Source organism: Rhinopithecus bieti, unplaced genomic scaffold (assembly GCF_001698545.2).
Source record: "Rhinopithecus bieti isolate Rb0 unplaced genomic scaffold, ASM169854v2 scaffold_17655, whole genome shotgun sequence".
Classification (NCBI taxonomy): domain Eukaryota; kingdom Metazoa; phylum Chordata; class Mammalia; order Primates; family Cercopithecidae; genus Rhinopithecus; species Rhinopithecus bieti.
Genome location: NW_016809081.1, coordinates 752,491 through 773,615, shown reverse-complemented (window position 1 = coordinate 773,615; position 21,125 = coordinate 752,491). Strand labels below are relative to the sequence as shown.

Below are 21,125 nucleotides of genomic sequence, written 5' to 3'. Positions count from 1 at the left end.
CTTAATTGCCTTTTTAAGATTTGATCTTGATACTCAGATCATCTTCCTGCTACCAAACCTATTTTTGCTGACAGCTCAAAACTCATTTTTGGGCCTTTGTCCTTAGTTGCTGCCCAGGGTCCTCTGGTGATAGCATTTCAAGTGAGGGCCATTTACCTGAAAGTGAGGCAAACAGTAGAAACCTCATGGCCTCCTTAACACCGGGATTGAAAACCTCCAAGCGATCACCAGAACTTTATGTTTGCTGTTGGAAAATTGCTTTGGGAAATGATGTGGATCAGAGAAGTAAATTTTCTGTCAAGATTAACTTTAGTAGTGAGCAAAGCAGAATTTGGAGGAAGAAAAAAAAAAGATCCCTAGGTGTTTCATCACATTTGTATTAACATTCTTTAATATTTACCACACTCATACTTTTTGAGCCAAACTGTCAGTGAAAGCATTGAACTACAGAGAAGATTCAGGAATTCCTCTGGAGAGGATACCTTCAGTCACATTTTACAAACAGAAGCTGTTGATAACGGATGTGCTTCAAACAGCTGGCAGTTGTTGAAAGAATTAAGGTGAAAAATAAAATTCCTAAAACCCCACCACACAAAAACCAGGAATCCACTGCCTCTGGACTGGCCCAGATTCTTCAGCCTGTTTCCAGAAATTGCTGTTATGCAGTCTGCACAGACGGTGGAGTGCTTGGACTAGGAAGGGAGGGGAGGAAGCTTGGCAGGGCACCAGCTTGGAGCTCGATTTTTCTTCTTTTTTTCCCCCCCAACAAAGAGCTGGGCCTGGTAGAAAATAAAACAAAAACAGATCTTTTTCCTCTCTCACATCTGCTTTCATCCCAGTTCTTTGGGGTTGGTAGCCCTGGATAAACCAGTGGAGCTCAGCAGGCTGCTTGCTGCTGAATGTGTTGCTGGATTTTGCTGCAGTTCAGGGCTGCTTGGCTGTGAGGTCCAAGAACGGTGTTTCTTAAGGGCTGACAGATATGAGACCACAGTAGTAGCCTTTGTGTGAGGGCTCAGAAAAACAACGGGTGCACTTTTAAGATGGGAGTAATATGACGCGATACATGGTTAATTAAGCCGAGATGGACTTCTCTCCCACCTTCTTCCAGAAGTCTCCATGTTAGCTTTTAGAAGATCTAGCAGGTATATGCTGTGGATGAGAGGTCTGCTCAGAGAAGGAGGACTGGGAACTGAATCTGTTGACAGAACTGGGAAGAACCATTATATTAAAATAAATAAATAAATAAATAAATAAAAGGCAGTTACCTGAGGCAAGTGTCAGAGCATCTGTAGTGGTGTAAGGGATCTTTGTAACTTCCCTCTTAACATTCCAGCTGCCATTGACTAACAGAGAGGGTGCTATTCTTCATCCTGTTTACTAATTATTCTGCAATATTATGTGCCCTACTAATCTCTACTCCAGTTCTCGCCTCTTTAGAGATAATTTTTATATTACTAATTTAGTGTTCTCATTCAATAAACTTCTTAAATCCTCTTCTTAGCTTCTGCTTCTGGGAACGAATTGCTCCCAATGCCATCCACATTTCCCCTGAGGCTATTTTTGTAAACATAACATGTCACTCTACTGTGGTGATGGGGCAGGGGTGGGACTAATTCTGATTGAGAATGTACTACTGGCCAGCAATTTGGCCGACTCAACGCACACATGCTCTCTGATAATCTTCCTAAAAACCAGCAAGGCAGCCACTGATATGACCATTTTGCAGATGTGGACACACAGGTTCACAGAGTCACACTAGTGACTGCCTAAGGCCCCCACTTGGGTCAGAATGTGTTATATAGTAGGGAAAAAAGTCAACTGACAGGAGGGCCTTCTTCCTAATAAGAAGCCAATGGTGTACTTATCTCCCTGCTCCCTGCTACGGATGACAGAGTCATGAAGGACTTAATTCAGAGCAGTGACCAAGAGCAGGAATTTAAATCCCTGTGGAGAAGAGTTTAAGGATGTGGCCCTCAAAAGTCATTCTGTGTGAGGGGCCAACCACACAGTTCGGGTTCTCACCACTCTCCTCCCACTGCCTTAAATCTTTGCGTAGGACCTCACAGCTTTTGAAGTTCTGTCACTCACATGATCTCATTTGATCTTTACCAGATCCTTGTGAAGCAGGCTGAGCAGGGATTGTTTTCTGAATTTTATAGACAAGGGAATTGCGGTCCAGAAAAGTGCTGATTTATCTAAGCCAGCAAATGGCAGAAGCTCTGTCTGATTAATTCCCCACCAGATAGTTTTTTAGTACATCATGAATCCTCCAAATAAAGACAACTCTGGGATGTGTTGAGTGCAGAAGGAGCTGATAAGACAAAGTCCCTCATATGAACCTGTCCAAATAGTCTCAGTCCTGGTTTTGAATACTGAAGTACCCAAACTTCCTTGACCTTCTCATTTCTTCCCCAGTGATTACCATGTGGGAGAAAAGACAGCAAAAGTAAAAGCATCACGGGAACCTCACCATGGTGAGGCTGGTGAGGTTCCCGTGATGCTTTTGGGGTTCCCGTGATGCTTTCACTTTTTGCTGTTTTTTTCTCTCCCATTGTAATCATTATCTAGCTCAGTGTTTCCCAGTCATTTTTTTTTCTTTCCTCACCCCCGCCTAGAACATACTATTTAGGCATTTCTTTTTCCTAATTACTCCCCCTCCCTGAAATCTTAATACCATAGATATGTTGTATATCTGTTTATGTACTATATGTATATCTATGCTTTATGCCAAAAATTAGTAAAATTTATTTCACTCACATAAGAAACAGTGTTTGCTCCCTCAGTGCCATTTTGCTCTTGTTGTGAATGACTGGTGTAGCTCATAACTATAAATTCAGTAAAAAGAAAAGAAGGAAGGAAGGATGGAGGGAGGGAAAGAAAAAATGAAGGGAGGGTAGAAAACAAACAATAAAACAAGCCAGCAAAGACATAAAACACTAAATTGAAGGCGTCCTCAATTTCCCAACAGCTCTAACATCCCCTGGTAGTATAGATTCAAGTATTGAGGTTTCACTACCGCCAAAGTATTCCCAATATTTCTGGCCAAAGCTCAGATAGAGCGTGCTTTAATTATTCTGTGAGTGAATCCCAAAGAACAAGGTGTGGCTTGAAACACATTCAACTTTTGGTATCTCAATTCCTTAGTTGCAAAAGAGAATGTTCCGTCTGACCAAACATAGCTTTTCCTTATGGGATGTGGTAGATCTCTGAAGACATTGGAGTCTTTCCCTTTGGGGAAGTTCATTGCTCTGCCTGTTGATAAGTGATAGCAAAGGAGAATGTATGGAAAGTTACTCTTACTTTTATTTTCTCCTCCTTAACTTCATACCCTGCCTAATAAATTGGAGAACCAGAAGGAAAGCCAGAATTCACCACTATAGACACAAGAAAGAAAGTTCTGGACAAGTGGAACTGACTTGCTCAAGGGCCAGGAGCAAATTAATGTCAAAGCTGGGACATGGAGTTTGCCTCTTGATACAGGACCTCCTCTGCCAGGAGAAAGGGTCAACCTCAGATGGGTACTTCATCATTTGTTAAATTTACTTGAGCAGCATCCAACTATGGCTGTGAGTACACAAATAAAAAGCTTCTTTAAATAAACGCCAGCAAATCTGTTTCAGCTGAAGATGTATGCTTAGTGTCCCAGGGGCCAGTATGATTTAATATTGCCAATATTAAATAAGAGTTTGGGAGTTGGATAACAATTGCAAGCCGGGTAGCAGCTTTTCACCTCCAGGAATTGATTACAGATAGCAAACAGCTCAGATGGGGGAATGAGTTTTGCCACATCACCAGAAGGCCCACGTAGCTGGCCGCTAGCCTTCAGCTCCTATGAAAACTGGAAGATATGTGTGCACGAATGTGTGTGCACATGGCCACGTGTGTTTCAGGATTAGGTTCACCAGGGCTGCCAGACCACAGTGGTAAAGCCAAGCCACTAAAGAACCAGAACAAAGTCAGTGAGTGGTATATGGGCTGAGGTCTGGCCAGTTAGAAAGCTGGGAAGGAAACCATGTGTAGTCTTTGCAACTCCAGACTTCACTGCCTCCATATCCCTCTTTTAGACCCAGAGCCTTCAGGAATTCAGGTTTTTGAGTCTTGTCCTATCACAGAAGAAAATGGTGATAGCCTAGCTTTGCAGGATGACAATCCTGGTTACACCCGGATTCAACCCTTTACTGGCTATGTGACCTTGTTCTATTTATATTTTATTTAGAAAACACTTATCTAGTACTTGCCATATGCCAGACACCATTCTAAGCACTTTATAAGGAATAACTCCTTTCAGTCTCAATAACAATGGGCTTGATTCTTATAACAACCCTATGTTCATTTTATGGATGAAGGAACTGAGGATCAGAAAGGTTAAGTGCCTTGCCAAAGTCACTCAGCCACAATTTGAACCCAAGGAATGTGTCTCCCTTGACACATCATCCTACCATGGTAAGTGACCTTGGGCAAGTTGTTGACCCCCTGCCAGACCTCAGTTTACCTGTTTGTAAAGGGAGCATGCTAATACTACTCTGAGCAAGGAGGGATGAAACCTTTTTGCAGGGCTTAAATGAGAAAATCTTGAGGATGTAGCAGGTTGCCAGGCACCTAGTAAGTAAAATATATGATTAACACTCCTATAGGTGGGGGTCACATTTCATAAATGGATCAGGAAGAAGTGGAGGCCTCTTCTGCATACTCTCATGGTGAGTCTGATAGGCCTATGCCAACACAGTCCTCTTGAGAATGCCTCACCTTCACAGCAGCAATCATTTACAAGTTAAATGGTTCTATTGTTCACTCCACAAATGTTGACTTAAGCTCTGAACAAGAAATGTTGTGCTACTTTGATTGAATGAGTTGAGCAATATAATCAGAAGTTAAAGGCATCTGAGTGATATGTTATCTTTAGTGGCATTTCAGTTATAATGTAGCTTCTCCTTTTCTTTCCTACAGCATGTTTGCTCTTTTTTTATGTACCTTTATGATTTTGAAATAATATGCAAAAGGATCAATATGAAACACTCAGATTAAAAAATGACCTGGACAGCAAAGCAGTGCTGCTGCATTCTGAGAAGTCCCATTATTTTAGAATAAAATTTTTTAAAATAAAGAAACACAGTCTCAGTTGCAGGGAAATATAGATTTCACTATAAATGAAATCACTATGGAGCAGAGACAGTGAGGCAAAATAATAGAGTGAGTGGTTGTTCTGCAGCTGAGGGACAAATGACAGAATTGCTTTGGCCAGCTGAAGACAGATTGTTGCATTGTTCCATTAATTGTGTGTAACTTGGCTTTCCAGACCTTTCTGTGGCAGACTAATCCAGCTCTGTGCACTGCTGAGCCATCTCACTTTTACTGAAGGCTTCCTACAATATCTCTGAGATGGAGATCCCTGCTACACATAGTTTGCAATATTGAGTTCTTCACTGAGGATAAATATGCTGAGGGTGAACATCTAAAAATATGTGATTTTTAAAGAGGACTTTGGTTTAAGGAGGTAAAATATGACAGAAGATCCAATCTTTATCCCGGTCTTACTTTAAACCCCATAAACTGTTGATGAATCTGCTCTTATAAGTGGGCATTCACTTGTGTTGTTTCATTTAAGGGGAACAAGGTCGGATGTCCTGGCCAAATGTATGCCACCGTCTGTTTAAGTAAAATTGAAATGAAATTCCAGCATTAGAGTGATTCCCTTTGGTTATTTTCCCTAAAAATCCTTGTTTACATTGCAAAAATCCCCGGAGTAGAATTATCACCACTGCACCGATCAGTGTCCTACTAGGATTTAGTGTTTACATTCTTGGAAGAGCTGGTGGCAAATCTATGGATGCAGTAGACTGAGTGGGAAGGGAATGTTTTGGTGTTAGGGGTATTTGGAAAGAATTGATGCCTATTTGGCTGTCTCCTGGGTGTCATGGATTCTCCTATGACAAAGAAAAGAGTGTCAGGCTTGGGAATGGGGTGGAGACACAGAAGGGCAGTGGTGAAACTATGATGTCAAACTTTGTAACTGCAAGACTCCAGTTGGAGGAGGTGTAGGAGCCTGTGTGCAATGAGTTTTCCAGGAATCCTCCTAAAGGAGTTATTGATTTGTATATTTTGAGCAGGACTAGCTTTACCTTATAATGACACAACCAATTAGAGAAGGAAAGGAAGGTGGTAGAGGAGGAAAGACCCAGAGTTTAGAGGAGGCATTTCTCAGTGCCAGCCCAGCAGTAACAATGACCTTGGGCAAGCTACTGAACCTTTTCAGATTGAGTCTTCTTGTCTTAAAAATTGGACAAGTTTTTGTCTGCCTTCTGAAATTATTGGGAGAATAAAAACAAATATAAGAATAATTATAAACAGCACTTTGTAAACTATAGAGTGCTCAGAGACTAATTCTAAGTACACCGATGCTTGCACGTCTTTCTTCTATCAGTGCCACCAGATGGAGTCAATGGCAGGGATGTGGGAAGGTGACTCCCTTCTCCCTGCCATGTAGCCCTTGTAACCTGACCCCATGGAGCCTAGGCACCAGCCCGCCATGTATTTTTAAAGAGCTGCAGTCAGACTTTTGGATCTTGTAGATTGTTGAGTTGTCCATGCTGTGGGTAGGCGACCCGCTAGCTCAGTGCTTCTCAGCCTTGGCTGAACTTTGGAATCACCTGGGAAGCTTAAAAGTAATAATAATAATAATAATTCTCTTCACCAAGGCCACACCCCAGACCAGTTAACTCACAATCTCTTGAGGGTGGGGCCCAGGAGTCAGTATTTATTGAGGCTCCAACTGGTTCCAGTGTGCAGCCAGGGTTGACAAGCACTCTACTAGCTGAGCAATAGAGAAATAAGATGCAGCTAGAGAATGAATTCCTTCTTCTCATAACACAAGGGAAAATAACTTTGTGACATTACATTGAGAACAGACAAATAGCTAACCTGGTAGACCAGAATAAAGAAATGATTGAAAAGGATTGAGGAATCAGTGTAATCACAGCTACTTATGATGACTTGAGTAGCATAAAACACAGATCTTGAAACTCTCTCCTCTTCCTCTCTTTTTCTTTTTTCTTTCTGTTTTGTTTTGTTCTCTTCTCTCATCTCCTTCCCCCACCTTGCCTTTTCTTCTTCTCAATCTCTCTTTCTCTCTCTTTCCCTCCCATCCCACAACCCATTTTACTAGAAAGGTCTCTCAACTCCTAATATCCATTGTGGCCATTTACAATGTAGTATGTCATGTTTAGAGTCCTGAACAATTTTTTTTTAATTAATTAATTTATTTTTTTTGTGGTTAAGGGGCTACTTCACGGCACATCCCTGTGTCTCAGGTCTCATGTGCGGGTGAGTGTGTGTCTCCTCTTTAGGATTCCCTTTCATCTCTTCCTGCACATTCTAAAAACCCAGTTTTCCCACCCACACATGCCTGAGCTTTCTCATCTTCTCATCTGTTTTCCAGCATGTCCACCTACCTCTCTGAAGCCCCTGACTCTCACTGAATTTTTTTTAACCTATATCTGCTCATTCATATTCAGGCAAGCCTGATGAATCAGAATGTCTGGGGGAAAAGGAATTCAGGGGAATTTTAATTTTCTGGTTAAGTGACACTGTCTTGAAAACTACTTTTGTTTCAAGTTTTATTGTGGGGAAACAAATGGTAAAATAGAAGCCCCAAACTGGAAAGTTTCTTAGGGAATACCTAGATGAATCCATCTAAAGTAGAGACAGAGACCAATTGCAGTAAGGTGATTAACAGATGATCCCAGTCATATAAATAACAGTACTATGTCTAAAGATGATGATTCCTGACTTCTAGACCCTATTTCTTCCAGAGCAGTTACTTGACCTGCCCTGTAGCAATGTTCTGATTAACCAGAACCAGTCAAATGTGAATTATATTCTTTTAAGTGAATTCTCCAGTTCCTTATAATTTCATTTACCCATGAACCTCACTCATCTGTGTTGCCTGTGTGTCCCCAGATGGATTTCAGTTTGCAATTCTTGTATCTCTAGACCATCCTGTTTCTAAGGACTGAGATCATTTCCCTAAATATGTCCACCCTACTCACTACACTGAGCACACTGACTTTTTTCTAGCTTTTTTTTTTTTTTTTTTTTAGTTTTTTAAAAAATTATTGTGAGTACATAGTAGATGCATAAATTTATGGGGTACATGAGATATTTTGATAGAGGCATGCAATGTGTAATAATTACATCATGGAAAATGAGCTATCTATCCCCTCAAGCATTTATATTTTAGTACACTGATTTTTAAAATAGAGGTTCATCACCACCTCACATACATTACAGTTTTGGTTGGGGAAGAAGAAGGCACAGGCTGGTGGATTGGATTTGTTCAGACTGCAGAACCCCTCCTGGAAGGAATATCAAGTTTCTCATTTTCCTTCTTGTTAATTAAATCTCCACTGTTAACTTGATTTTTTTTTTCCTGTTTCCTAAATGAGGTATTGCTAAAGAAAAAGTGGGTCAATTGAGGGTTCTGACTAGTTTTGTCCTAGTTAATTTAAGTTTTGCCATATGTTCTTTGAGAAGCATGTGTTAACTATAGGCCCTTTTGCTGATTATCAACGAACCTAACGGCTATTAATTTAGATTTCCAGTTACCTGGCAAGAGAAAGACTTAAAGGGAATAAGTCTAGGTAAATCTAAAGCTAACTCAGAAGTAAGACCACTCCATGCAAAACTGAAGCACAGCACCATTACTTTCCATCGTGAAGCAGCAATGTTAGCTTCAGCACTCTTGACATTTTAGGTCAAATAATTATTTGACGTAGGGGATGTCCTTCGCTTGTAGGATGTTTCACAGTATCCGTACTTCTGCCCACTGGATACCAGTAGCACCACTTCACCCATGCATAAAAATGTAAAATGTCTCCAGACACAAACAAGTAAATGTCCACTGGGTGGCAAATTTGCCCCTGGTTGAGAACCATTACCATAGACACATGATCCATTTAATCACGAAGGAAGAAATGCAGATAAATCCCTGACAATAACATATGGATGTCTATACTTTACTCTCTCTGAATCTAAAATTCTATTTTAAGGGGTTGGACTGAATGTACTGGCCATTTCTTCTGGAACCCTGGAGAAGTCTCCTCTATTGGCAGAGTCCTGCATTGCCCTATTACCAGTGACCAGAGCAAACAAGTCATGGTCAGAATTCCTGGATTTGAGCATTGTGACCATGGCATTCAACAAGAATATGTTGAGCATGTGTCCTGTTCCCAGTCTAGTTCTAGGCTCTTTGTTACATGCAGGGGTGGAGGGGCAACCATTCAAGGAATAAAGAAACAGGGTGTAGTGAAAAGGCCACCAAGTCAATCAGCACATCACGGTGCTTCCAATCACTAGCTGGGTGACTTTGCACAATATACCTGACCTCTGTAAGCCTCAAGTTATTCATGTGAAGATAAGGTTGCTGGCACCTCCCTCACTTATTGTGATCTAGATAAAGGCACCGTAGTAGTGACCACTCAGTAAATTGTATTTCTCCATCTCATTTATATCTTTGTCTAAACTGTAAGAATGCAATAGCCAGTCCCTTCACTTTGAGTAAAAAAGCGAAAGTCTTCAGAAATTGTGTCCAGTTGAGCAAGGCCAGGAGATGGTGCCCAATCAGAAGTAAGAATTTTGCCTCCTGAATCCCAGAAAAGAAAATAAAAATCAGAGTAGAGCATTCTTTAGTGGAAAAATATATTTCTTAACCCTGAGGTGGAAAATACTCTCAAAAAATATATTCCCATTTGCTGGCTCTTCCCACTAGACAGCAGGTTACACTCTGCTGTGGCATAAGGAGCCCAGAAGTTCTCCAGCCTGCAAAGCATCTACCTACTCATTAATGCCTGAAAATACCATCAGCCATATCAGTCCTTTATATCTAAACTGTCACTTATTTTATCAGATCCTTTCCTGAATAAAAGTTTGATTATGAAGAAGAAAGTATTGAATAAAAGTTTGATTATGAAGAAGAAAGTATTAGGGTAATTAGTGCTAGAAGGTAGTTACATAATGTGGTCACCTGCCTGCACGTGCGCACGCACGTGTGTGTGTGTGTGTATGGTTATATATGTATGTGTGTGTGGTTATATGTGGTTTTATACATACATATGTATATACACACACATATGTGTGTGTGCATGTTTGTGTGTGTGCTGTTATATATACAGAGATAGACTGAGAGGTAGGAGTGTGTGTATATATTTCAGAAGCCTATTTAATGGTCATATTCTAGCTAATTCCTTTTTATTTGACATTCTGTCAATGGCAGATCCAAATCAACTAACATCACCACTCGTCTAGAGGAGATGATTGATGTTTGACTACCCTGAAACATTATGATATAATTTCTCCAAAACAGATATAATTCCTGCTTCTTTGATAATTTTCTCTGTGAGAGGGGTATGTGATGATATTTCTTTTACCGTCTCATGTGATCCATCAATGCCCTCTTCTACTGGGCCATGTCAGATAGACTATGCATCAAACTTGCTGACAAGTCTACTAAAGTAAGCCAGAAACACAAGTGGCCCCTAATCCTACAGAGATCTGTGTGTACTTGCTTGGAAAACTTGGGAGGAATAACAAGTGGCATTTGCCCCTCTGATTACTTACACACACTCGTAAATGTGTTGTTGATGTTAAATCATACCAAATGTCTGCCTTCTTGAAAGCAGAGAGAAAAGGCAGGGCACTCTTATACTTTGATAAGTTCAGAAGAATATTTTTAAATTGTTTAGAAAATTATTTCCTTTTACTGGAATAACCTTTTCTTTGTGATGGCAACTTTGTAGTCTTGGGAGTATGGGCTGCATTGTGGGTAGGTGGTCTCAACTATTAATATCAAGACTACGATCTGAGCATAGCGACTGCCTTTTTTTTCTGAGTGCAGCAAAGGACAGGTCTCATTTAATCTGCTGCCTCTGGTCCAGCCTAAAAATCTACTAGGGCTAAAACTGGTGTGAGAGCATCATTTGTCATGTGAAAAGACTTTTTTTCTATATAAATATTCGAAAAACCTCAATACCACTGCTGAACTTTAATCAGCTGAGAAGGTACTGCAAATGGAGGGTCAATCCATCACAATGCCCAGAATGAGACGTGAATTGTGGCCTAAAGTTCTTTTCAGATAGCACAGGATAATGAGATTAGCACCCTCTGTGGGAAGAATAAAAAAAGGTGCTACACCTTTAAAAATTAGATTCTCTTTAAAATGCTTAGTAGTTTGCTTAGAGGGGTCAGAGCAAGTTTCTTGAAGCTTAAAGATTAATTAATTTGAGAAAGAATAGATTTCAAGTGTTACAAAACCTTAGTTAAAACTACCACCTTCCCTTATTCCTGCCTTTCCCCCTTCCCCCTTCCCCCCACCAATCTCCAGAGCTAGAGTCACAGGGACATGAAATGATGTGAGCTAAATTCCTGTTTGTGTAGACAACATTTGCTTGCCTACAAAGACACACAACACAGGAACATACAGACACACACACAAAGTAAGAACATAGCTTTCTATGGTCATCATTTGCTCTTAAGTTCCCAGATTGCAGATTCCTCTTTCCAATGGTTCTTCATGAAATGTGCATGGACGTAAGATCTTCTACATATATGATATTTAATCATGGGCAGGGTGGGTGGAGTAGCATAAAACAAAGCACGATTATTCTCTCTCTTTCTTATGGCCACCTTGAAACAAGAAGAGTGAAAGATAAAAATGTCTTGGCGATAGGAGATAAACTACAGTTTCCAATATTCAGATTTCTAGAGGGTAGGAGGGGACTTGTGGTTCTGATGCTTGCCAGGAAGGTTTTGCTTCTGAAAGCTTTCCCTATAAGCACACCCACACAGCTCGCTCTTTAATGCACCAAGCCAGAGCAGCTTTGGGCACTGGATTCCTGTAGCCTTCCTATGAGATGGTTAAGTTCACGGAATCCAAGGAGCCCTGCTTCAGTTGCTACAATTTTTTTTTGTTTTTCTAAAAAAGGTATGCCGTCTTCTAGAGGAGGTTGCTTTAGTAGGGTTTTAGGTAAGGCACATCCCTGAGAGAATCTTGTTCCTACTACCCCTGCTCTCGGAGTGGTATGCTATTTAGAAAGGCAAACCCAAATGATTATGCTTAAATTCAAAAGCCCCCTCCTCAAAGTTATCAAACAAAGCACCTCTCTTCTAGAACACTAACAGTCTGAATGGGTGTCATGTGCATGATGTGTGTCATAATGTCATGTTTTAAGTATAAATAAAGCAAGATGAAGTTTCCTGGTCAGGAAAAATGAGCTGGGGTGTTGGGGTGTGTGCGTGTGTGTGTGTGTGTGTGTGTGTGTGTAAGAAGCTGTCTCCTAGGGCTTAACATCTTAAAAGACATTTGCAAAATATTTACCTTGAAAGAGACTCTTAGAAACAATATTTTTAGGCATACTGGTTTCTCCATAGGTAGAAGAGAAACCTACCACCAACCCTTAGTTTAAGGAAACCTTCTGGTGATACCATTCTGCATTTCAAAAAGCTGATTTTGCCTCCTACGACTGGTAGCTGGAGACATTTGCATTTTGCATTTTGGGGAATGGCAGTGTGTGGTTCCCCATCCCCCCATCCCTCTTCCTGCTATTTGGACTTCTCTCTCTCAAAAAAAAAAAAAAAAAGGAAAACAAAACAGAAAGATGCAAGTCTTTAGTGTCAGAGAGGGAAGAGAAAGACTTAGGGATGTGGGCTACACTGGTTCAGCATCTGTCATCCATCACAGTTTATTTCAATCATACATTTGCTTAAATTATCATCTGATGAAGAAGCCCTCCGTCCAATGTACACAGCCTTCCCCTTCCCTTCTCTGCACCCACCAATTGCCACTACCACCACTTCCTCACTCTTTAGTTGAATAGAAACTGAAATCTCAATGATGGACCTGGAAGCCTATGAGGGGTGAGAAGGAGCAATCATCAATCCCAACACAGAAAAAAGAAAAAAGAAAGAAAGAGGGAAAGCAAGCGTTACACAAAAGGGCAATCTGAGAAGAGGTAGCTTTTCTGTCCTGTTTAACGAATTATTCCCATCTCAGAAATATGCAAACACAGGATCAGATGATTATCTCCTCCCACTCTCCCCACCCCATCACTGCTCTGTCACCTCTGCCCCTAAAGTCTCTTGCTACAAGTCATTACCCTGCAGGCATTCATCCTGAGGTAGGCTTTTCTCCTCATTCCCCATAGAAACTAGGAATATGCTGTCACTGTCTGGGAACCTAAGCTTGCTGCAGTCTTAGCACTGTGCTCCAGAAGCACCGCTTTCAGTCCTGAATATCAGGATTCTGCCTCCTTCCCCTCAGCCAGACCAAACAGAGCAGCGAGCTGAGGGGCTCCCTTTAACAGGAGGTAAAAGAAGGGCACAAATGCTACTAAGTCTGGTGAATCAAAGACTCAGGAGAATTAAGAACAGGTGGCATTTGGGGATGAGATTTTGAGTTGATTTGAAAAATGGTTACATTTTGAGTTGATTTGAAAGATGGTTACATTAAGTGCAAAAATGTTTCGTGTTCCTAGGACAAACTGTCTGGCACTGCCTTTTAAAAGCCATTTATTTGCAATGCTCTCTGCTTTAAAGGCTGAGCAAGGATGCCCAGTCCTCAGTCCACCTCTCACTTGCTTGAAGGTGGTTAGATTGCACTGTCCTCGCCCCAATAATATAAAGGGTCTTGCTGTTTTTCTTTTTCCAGTCCTTACTCATGTGGAGTAAATTAACATAAGTCATTAATCTGATAAGCTTTGTTTGCCCTTCTTTAAAATTTCAAATTGAATCTGACTACTTTGCTCCTGGAATTTCCTTCTGGCCCCTGGACAACTCCCCTCGCCACCCCCCAAGGAAATTTTAACTGTTGCTTTTCTTGTAACACAGGTAACAATTCATTTAGGTTACACCAGTCTGTAAAAACTGTAAATGCTATTTTATTTTAAACATTTTAGTTTACAAAAAAAAAAAAAAAAATCAATGATTGGTACCTTTTTTACACTCTCAGATTCCTGAATATGGGCAGATCTTCAAAGGGAGGAAGGAGTTCTCATATGAAATTTAAGATAGACTGTCCTGAAGGTTGTGGGGTGGGGTTTTTTTTTGTTGTGTTTTAATTCGTTTTGTTTTAAGACACAATAAAGCTAAAATGTCAAGTCTCTGGGAGAGATCCCCTTAAAGTTTCAGTCAAGGAGCATATCAGAGCACAGACAAGGAGACCCCAGCCTGGTGCCCGCCGGCCCATCCCGGCTGCCCAGGCGTATTTGGTAGCGCATGGGTTGAGAGCCACTGGGACAATCACACCTCGCATTCCCTGGCGGGCTGCTGGTGGCAGGTACACGAGCCATACTCGTTGATGATCACCAGGGCTCCCTCAATGTGGTTCGGTTTGTAATCAACGTAGTATTCCTGGGCAGACATGGCAGCCATCTGATGCATGGTCTGTTTCTGCTTTTGCTTCCTGCGCTGCGTGACAAAGCACTGTCTGAGCTGCCTGAGGCTGGCTGGGAAACACTTCCAGGACACGTAGAGCACCAGGACCACGATGAGGAAGGAGAAGATGAGGGCCATGGTGCCCGTGACTACCTTGTGGATCTGCACGGCGTTCTCGGCGTGCTCGCCGCCAGGGAGAGCCACGGTGGCAGGCTCGAATGTGCCGTCGTGCTGCCCCTCCCCGCCGTCCGCGAGCGTGGTGGCCGAGCTGGCAGGGGGCCCCAGATCACTGCGGTTGGTGACGGCCGAGAGCAGGTGGCCGCTGGTGGGCTCGGCCCCATCCTCGCACAGGTGGAAGGCGTACACGGCGTCCAGGACGTCCTCGCCCTGTGCGTACTCCGGGCTGGCGCACTGCAAGTTGCCATCGTAGCGCCCCTGGAAGTTGCTGAGCCACGAGGCTAGGGCACACACGTTGCGCCCGCAGTCCCACAGGTTACCGGCCAGGGTGATGCTTGTCAGGGACTTCCAAGAGTTGAGGATCCGGGGCTCGATGTAGCTGAGGCGGTTGGAGTCCAGCTGCAGGGACTGCAGGTGCGGCACGGTCTCGAACACATGGGGCTCCATGTACTCGATCTCGTTGCCCGACAAGTCCATTTTCTCCAGGTTCCAAACCCAGTCCAGCGAGCTGACCACAATGGCCACCTTGTTCCTCCGCAGGCAGAGCGAGTGCAGGGAGATGAGGCGCGGGAAGTGGGCAAAGTTCACCTTGACCAAGTCGTTGTGCTCGAGGTGCAGCTCGGTGAGCTTAAACAAGCCGGCGAAAGAGTTGCGCGCCAGACTCTTGAGCTGATTGTATCCGATGTCGAGAAACTTGAGGCTGCGGCAGTCCTGGAAGATGCGCACGGGCACAAACTGGATGGCGTTGGCCCGCATATGCAGCGTGGTGAGCTTCCGCAGCCCGTGGAAGAGGTCGGGCGCGAGCGCCTGCAGCTTGTTGTACGAGAGGTCCACGCTGCGCAGGTTGGGCATGGGCCGGAAGGTGGTGTTGGGCAGCTGGGTGATCTGGTTGGAACTCAGCGTGAGTTCCTTAACTCGGCGCAGTTTCTGAAAGGCGTCCCCCTGTACCGAGCAGATGTGATTGTGATCCAGATAGAGCCACGTGAGCTGCATTAACCCCGTGAACTGGCCGGCGCGCAGCTCCGAGAGGCTGTTGTAGCGCAGGGACAAGCCCAGCAGGCCGGACAGGTTGTGGGGCGCCTCGGTGAGGTTGAGCGCCTCGCAGTACAGCAGCCGTCCCTCGCACCGGCACAGCTGCGGGCACCCGCTGGGGGCGGCGGGCAGCATCTGAAAGCAGGCCCCCAGCAGACACAAGACCACCCCCGAGGGCCTCCTCAGCAGCCAGTATAGACAGAGACCGAGCAGCAGGAAATCCATTAGCGAGAATCTTTCCAGAGAGACTGGAGAATGTCCATTGGAAGCGCTCGGTCAGAAATCTACATCATATTTTATTCCGAGGGAGGGGGAGCGGGGGAGGAGGAGAAAAGGGCAAAAAATCAAATAAATACATAGAAATAAAGAAGGACCCCCCTCCCCAAAAACCACACGTTCACCTCTAAGCATGCAGAAAGCTGGGCAGCATAGAAAGTTCACAGCCACGGAAAGATCAAAGAGATGGTGATTTGGTCCATGTTAGATGCTGCAGCAAAGAAAAGGGAGGAAAAAAAAATCTTCGGGAAAGAATTTAATTAAAAAGTGTCTTACCCACCCTTTTCCAGAGAGTGACAACCTCCATTCAGCTGCTCCTTTTGTGTGCAGGCTAATTATATGCAGGGCGAGAGAAGACCCCTCTGTGTTTCCGAGGCAGCCCCGGTCCGCGGCCGGCGGATCTGGCAGGCGCACAATGTCTCACTTTGCTGCTGGGCTTGGGGCTGCAAGGGCGGCCGGCGAGGCGGGGAGGCGACTTCTAGGACCCGCAAGTTTCCCAACTACGTGCTGGAGCCCGGGCTTCGCCTTCCTGCCGCCTTCCTTTCCCTCTGCAGTTCGGACTGTGACGTTGTGGGGGAAAAAAACTCCAAACTCGGGGCTCGCGACTCCCCAGGATTTGACAGTCTGGTTAATGTCCGTCATTGGAAAGGACCACTGACCGGCGCCACCTTTTACTCCGCGGAGACAGCCTGCCATTCGCACCCCGGGCAGCTGCAGAGAGCGGGCTCGCTCATGCTTTGCGGGCGGCGGGCGGCGGGCGGCGGGGAGGTGCGGGCGGCGTGCGCGGGAAGCGGGCGCACGGCGCCCGGGTTCCTGTCGTCTCCACCAGGCCAGTGTGGAGGCGCGAGCGTTGCACAAGGACCTACTGCTCCACTGAGGTGTGGAGTAAGCCTGCTCACGATTGCTGCCCCGTCTCCCCGAGCACCTCATATATGGGGGCAGATTGAAAAGGGGTGGGCATAAAACAACATTTACCGAGCCACTAAAGTAATATATTTCTTTGATGAAACGGAAAACACTTTAAGCCTTTTTTGGTCCAATATTTTCAAAAAAAAAAAAAAAAAAAAAAAAAAAAAAAAAAAAAAAAAAAACAGGAGGGGGGAGGGATGTGGAGGTAGGGGGTAGCATCATCCACGACAAGATGAATTTGCCAAGTGGAAGAAACTGAAATATTCTGTGCCTCTTCCCCCTTCCCTTTTGGGGATATATTCTTTTCCCCTTTCTAAAAAACTTGTCTACGTGCTAAGAGATTACGGGTAGGAATCTGGCAGAGAAATCAACATTTGGACCTTGCTTTAGGAAAAAGCCACTTGAGAGAGACACAGGAAGCCAATGATTGGGGCAGCCGTGCTAAGATTTGTGTCTCTCCACCCCCACCCCCGCCTTGCCGGTACTGGAATTCTGCAGTCAGCCAGCCCTTTTTTGAGGTGGAAGGGGGAAATACTTTCCAAACCCACCTAGTTTGGGAAGCCATCCCAGTCCCGGTGGTGTGAGATCCGGTGTGGCAAAAAGGTATGTCTGTGTACAGGGAGACTTGACTGAGATCCCTCCGGAGCTTCAGTAGGCTCCATAGATACATATGGGGTACAGGGTGGATTAAAGAACGATTCTGCTGTCTGACATGGGGAGGAGTAACCCTGACTTGTGCTGTTCGTGGTGATTGCTGGGCCCTGCAGTGCACCCCACTCCAGGAGAGTGTGAATGTGTAGGGATGTGGTAGTTTAAGCCATAATGAAGCCTACCGGTCTCCATACACACATCCCTAATTAAGCTTTGAGACTGCGCTGAATTGTGCCACTTTTTCCTCTAAATATGACGAGAAGCCTTTGCCTCATTATTTCTATTCACAATCATTTATAGATAGGAGTCCTTACAATGAGCTCCCCCCACACACACACCTTGTGCCAACTGGTCTGGAGAGGGTCTGCCCTGGGGAGGGTCAGTTGGTCATCTGTTTAAACAAAATCCTCCAAGATGACTGAGAAAGCCTGCGGGAAGTGAGTGTGGGTAAGCCTTCCTTCTTGACAAAGATGCCCAGGGAGATGGTAAGGAGAGTCAAATGTGAGTCTCCAGCTCTGCTCTTTGAATTCCTATCATTACTGCCTCTAAGGAACTCAAAATCACTAGGCATTATGTGTAGTGGCACTTACTTTGATAGGAATGAGAGTGGATTACCAGAGCCAGGGTAGATAGAATGGACAAGTAACTGGATTGGTCCTTAGCATCTAAGCTGAAGAGACCAACCAATGAAATCAAAGTCACCAAAGACTGGTGGTACTTTTCAGGAAAAGTCATATGAACAGGGGCATGAATCATTCCATTTTGTATTCATCTGAGCTCTGCCCTGGTCATTCATCTCTGAGATGTATCATTTAATTGGAAGGAACACAAATCTGAAATGTCCTAGACATCACATGCTGTCTTAGGAGTTAGAAGAGACATTAGAAAATCAACCCCCTTAATTTTGCACGTGACGAAACTGAGGCCAAGAGACATCATGGTTTATCCAAGGTCATACAGCTTGCAACTGGCACAGATGGTTTTCTTTCTTTGGTTGGTTCGTTCGTTCTCTCTCTCTTTCTTTCTTTTTTTCTTTCTCTCTCTTTCTATCTCTCTCTCTCTCTCTCTCTCTTAATTTGCCATTCTTGATGATTGCCTCTCTGTCACTCTTGCTGCCTACCTAACTCTGGATCAGGCATTTGCAGGTTTTATCCTGGCACCTCCAAGGTGCTGCGCAACACTTTAGCAGACAGACGAACAAATTCACCATCAAGTGGTTTCACCTCTAGCCAAGACAATTATTCCTGACAGCAGGCCAGCTGATGGAGCCATAAACGCTAAAGAGTTGGGAGGTGGGGGAGGGGTGTTGAGCAGGCGCAGGCAGGGTTAAACAGCTGCCAGCCATTCAGTGAGTACTGTGAGTACACGCCACCCAATCCCTAGGTCTGCTAGGAAAAAAAAAAAAAAAAAAAAAAATGCCTCCTAATGCTGGCTGCTTGGCAAAGTGGTGACAGAGGCTGCCAAATGGGCAAGAAGAGGTCCCACTTTGGATGTCATTTGATTTGTAGAGCTGGTGCAGAGAAGCAGAAGAGTTGAGTGTTGGCAAGAAAGAAAGGGAATAAAATTAAATTCACTGATTTATATATGAGTTTTCTTCTAAGTGTGCTACTCAAAACTTCGAAGATGCTCCTAGGCTGTAATTAAAATAAATAAATTATATATATATATTATATGTAAAAATATATATTTTATATATATTGCTTTTCACATTATTATCCTGCAAATCGTTTCATCTATATGGTATCTTTAAGCCTTTCCCACCTCTAATGTGGCAAGTTTGCATCTTTTCTACAGTTTTAAACCCCTTGGCAGAACCGTATACATTAACAGATTGAAATGAGCTTTATTGAAATTTAGCTATTCTAAGTCATCTAAGTTGCAGAATCCCAATTTATTATGTATTTAAAGCATACCAGCACTGATTAAATCAATGCAAATTAGGTTAAATAAGAACAACATGAATCAAGTGTTTCAGCAAAGTTGAGTCGAGAAACGACAACTTTTGAGTCACCACAGCCAGTCGATATGACTGTTTTTCACGAGTTTTAATTTCATGCCTCTAAGTGTCCAATGAACTAAAAAAGGAGAAAAAGAAAGAAAAAGCTCACCTAAAGTTTTTTCTTTCCTCCTGCTTATTATCTCAGATGTCTTTACCTGTGTTTTGAAAATATTCGATTCACCAGGTTAAAATGTAGCTATTGCGTGTACTGGACCAATCTCTTCCTCCCAGGTGACCATAGATTTCTGTTGGCAAACTTCTTCTTCAATGTTGTATATTGGATAAGAGATACTTTATATGCTTTGAAAATACTCTTGACATTTTCCATGTTTGTCAGGGGAAGGAACCTGCGCTCATCTAACTGAACCACTATAGCTGCAAGTCTAGTACTAATAGTTGGGCATTGAGAATACCATCCCAAGCCATCATACCAACATGTGATTGGGTACTGAGGCCAGACCTCCAGTTTGGGGTAAGAAAAGATAAGAATCTTGAAAATATGGATTCAGCAAATGGGGAGGAAATCTGGGGTATATGAGTTATGAATCTGATGGCCAAACATAATCTGGAACTAAGTGGAGGTAGAATAGAGAAGCTCATGGAGCAAATTTGTTGTAGTTAGAGAGGCCAGAAGTATAGCTTGATGAAGGGAAGAGTCAATTAATTCCTTCTCTCTTCAACCTTGTAAATTAGCCTTTGCCTAATGAGCCCTCCTGTTTTTCATGATACTCTATGTTGTGACGTGGAGTGGGGGAGTCACATACTTTTTTTTTTTTTTAGTATGTCATTACCTCTCCTGTTTTATCTCAACACTTCCAATTTATTCACTTTAGTCAAAATAATTTGTGAACAAAGAGATGCAAGTGCAGAAAGTCTGAAATGAATCTGTGTTCTGGAGATTGGCTTTCCATTAGTAGTCTTTGTCAATGTTCAAGGAAGGAAATTTGAGTGATTATTTTAATGTTCTGTCATCGCTAGCACCAGCCTGGACCTTGATCTTTATGCTGTTGTCTTTAATTTTCAGTGGCAGCGAACCATGGCTTTTCTTTAAAAGGAAACCTTTAGAAGAATTGGGGGAGAGTGGGAGTCACAATTCCAAAAAGAGAGAATTAACTTTGTTGTTTCTGAGGGCACATACCATACAGCTGGCATTTTACAGAATGCCTCAAAAGGTGCATGGAGAGTCTGAGGTTGGGAGCCCCAAGGCTGCTCTCAGGAGATCCACTTAGGAGAAACAAATTAGAAATTGAGGTCATTCTACTTATCAAACTTTATCAAACTCTTAAAGCAGCGTGGTAACATGGATATCAATAAGAAACTAACTGCCATGCTCTATAAATGATGTAAATGATGAACATAAATAATAAAAGAAATAATAAATGAATTAATAATAATAAATGGAAATGCAAGTTCTCCCAGGAACGGTGGCTCATGCCTGTAATCCCAGCACTTTGGGAGGCTGAGGTGGGCAGATCATCTGAGGTCAGGAGTTTGAGGCCAGCCTGGCCAACATGGTGAAACCTGCGAAACCCCCTGTCTACTAAAACTACAAAAATTAACCAGGTGTGCTGGTGGGTGCCTGTAATCCCAGATACTCGGAAGGCTGAGGCAGGAGAATCGCTTGAACCTGGGAGGTGGAGGTTGCAGTGAGCCGAGATCA

General features: G+C 43.4%; 2 protein-coding genes across 9 annotated transcripts in view; one reads left to right on the top strand and one right to left on the bottom strand.

The window, feature by feature from the left end:
- Positions 1-21,125, top strand: part of CTNNA2 (catenin alpha 2) — a 1,170,559-nt gene that overhangs the window by 788,925 nt on the left and 360,509 nt on the right. The gene's annotated exons all lie outside the window — the stretch shown is intronic.
- Positions 759-16,784, bottom strand: LRRTM1 (leucine rich repeat transmembrane neuronal 1). Of its 4 annotated transcripts, none has more exons than XR_001888450.1 (3): positions 16,187-16,645; positions 13,980-15,914; positions 759-1,207 (listed from the first exon to the last, which is right to left on the bottom strand). XR_001888450.1 is itself a non-coding variant. In XM_017888537.1 (2 exons), exon 2 carries the CDS (start codon positions 15,853-15,855, stop codon positions 14,287-14,289), a length of 1,569 nt encoding a protein of 522 aa, XP_017744026.1. In that variant the 5' UTR covers positions 15,856-15,914; positions 16,187-16,784; the 3' UTR covers positions 13,908-14,286. The 4 variants fall into 4 exon arrangements, 1 of the variants encoding a protein (XP_017744026.1); XR_001888452.1 differs by having other exon boundaries at positions 16,183-16,429; XR_001888451.1 differs by lacking the exon at positions 16,187-16,645 and adding an exon at positions 16,032-16,117.

Coding starts and splice junctions, on each gene's coding strand:
- LRRTM1 (XM_017888537.1), bottom strand. CDS start 15,855: ATGGATTTCCTGCTGCTCGGTCTCTGTCTATACTGGCTGCTGAGGAGG.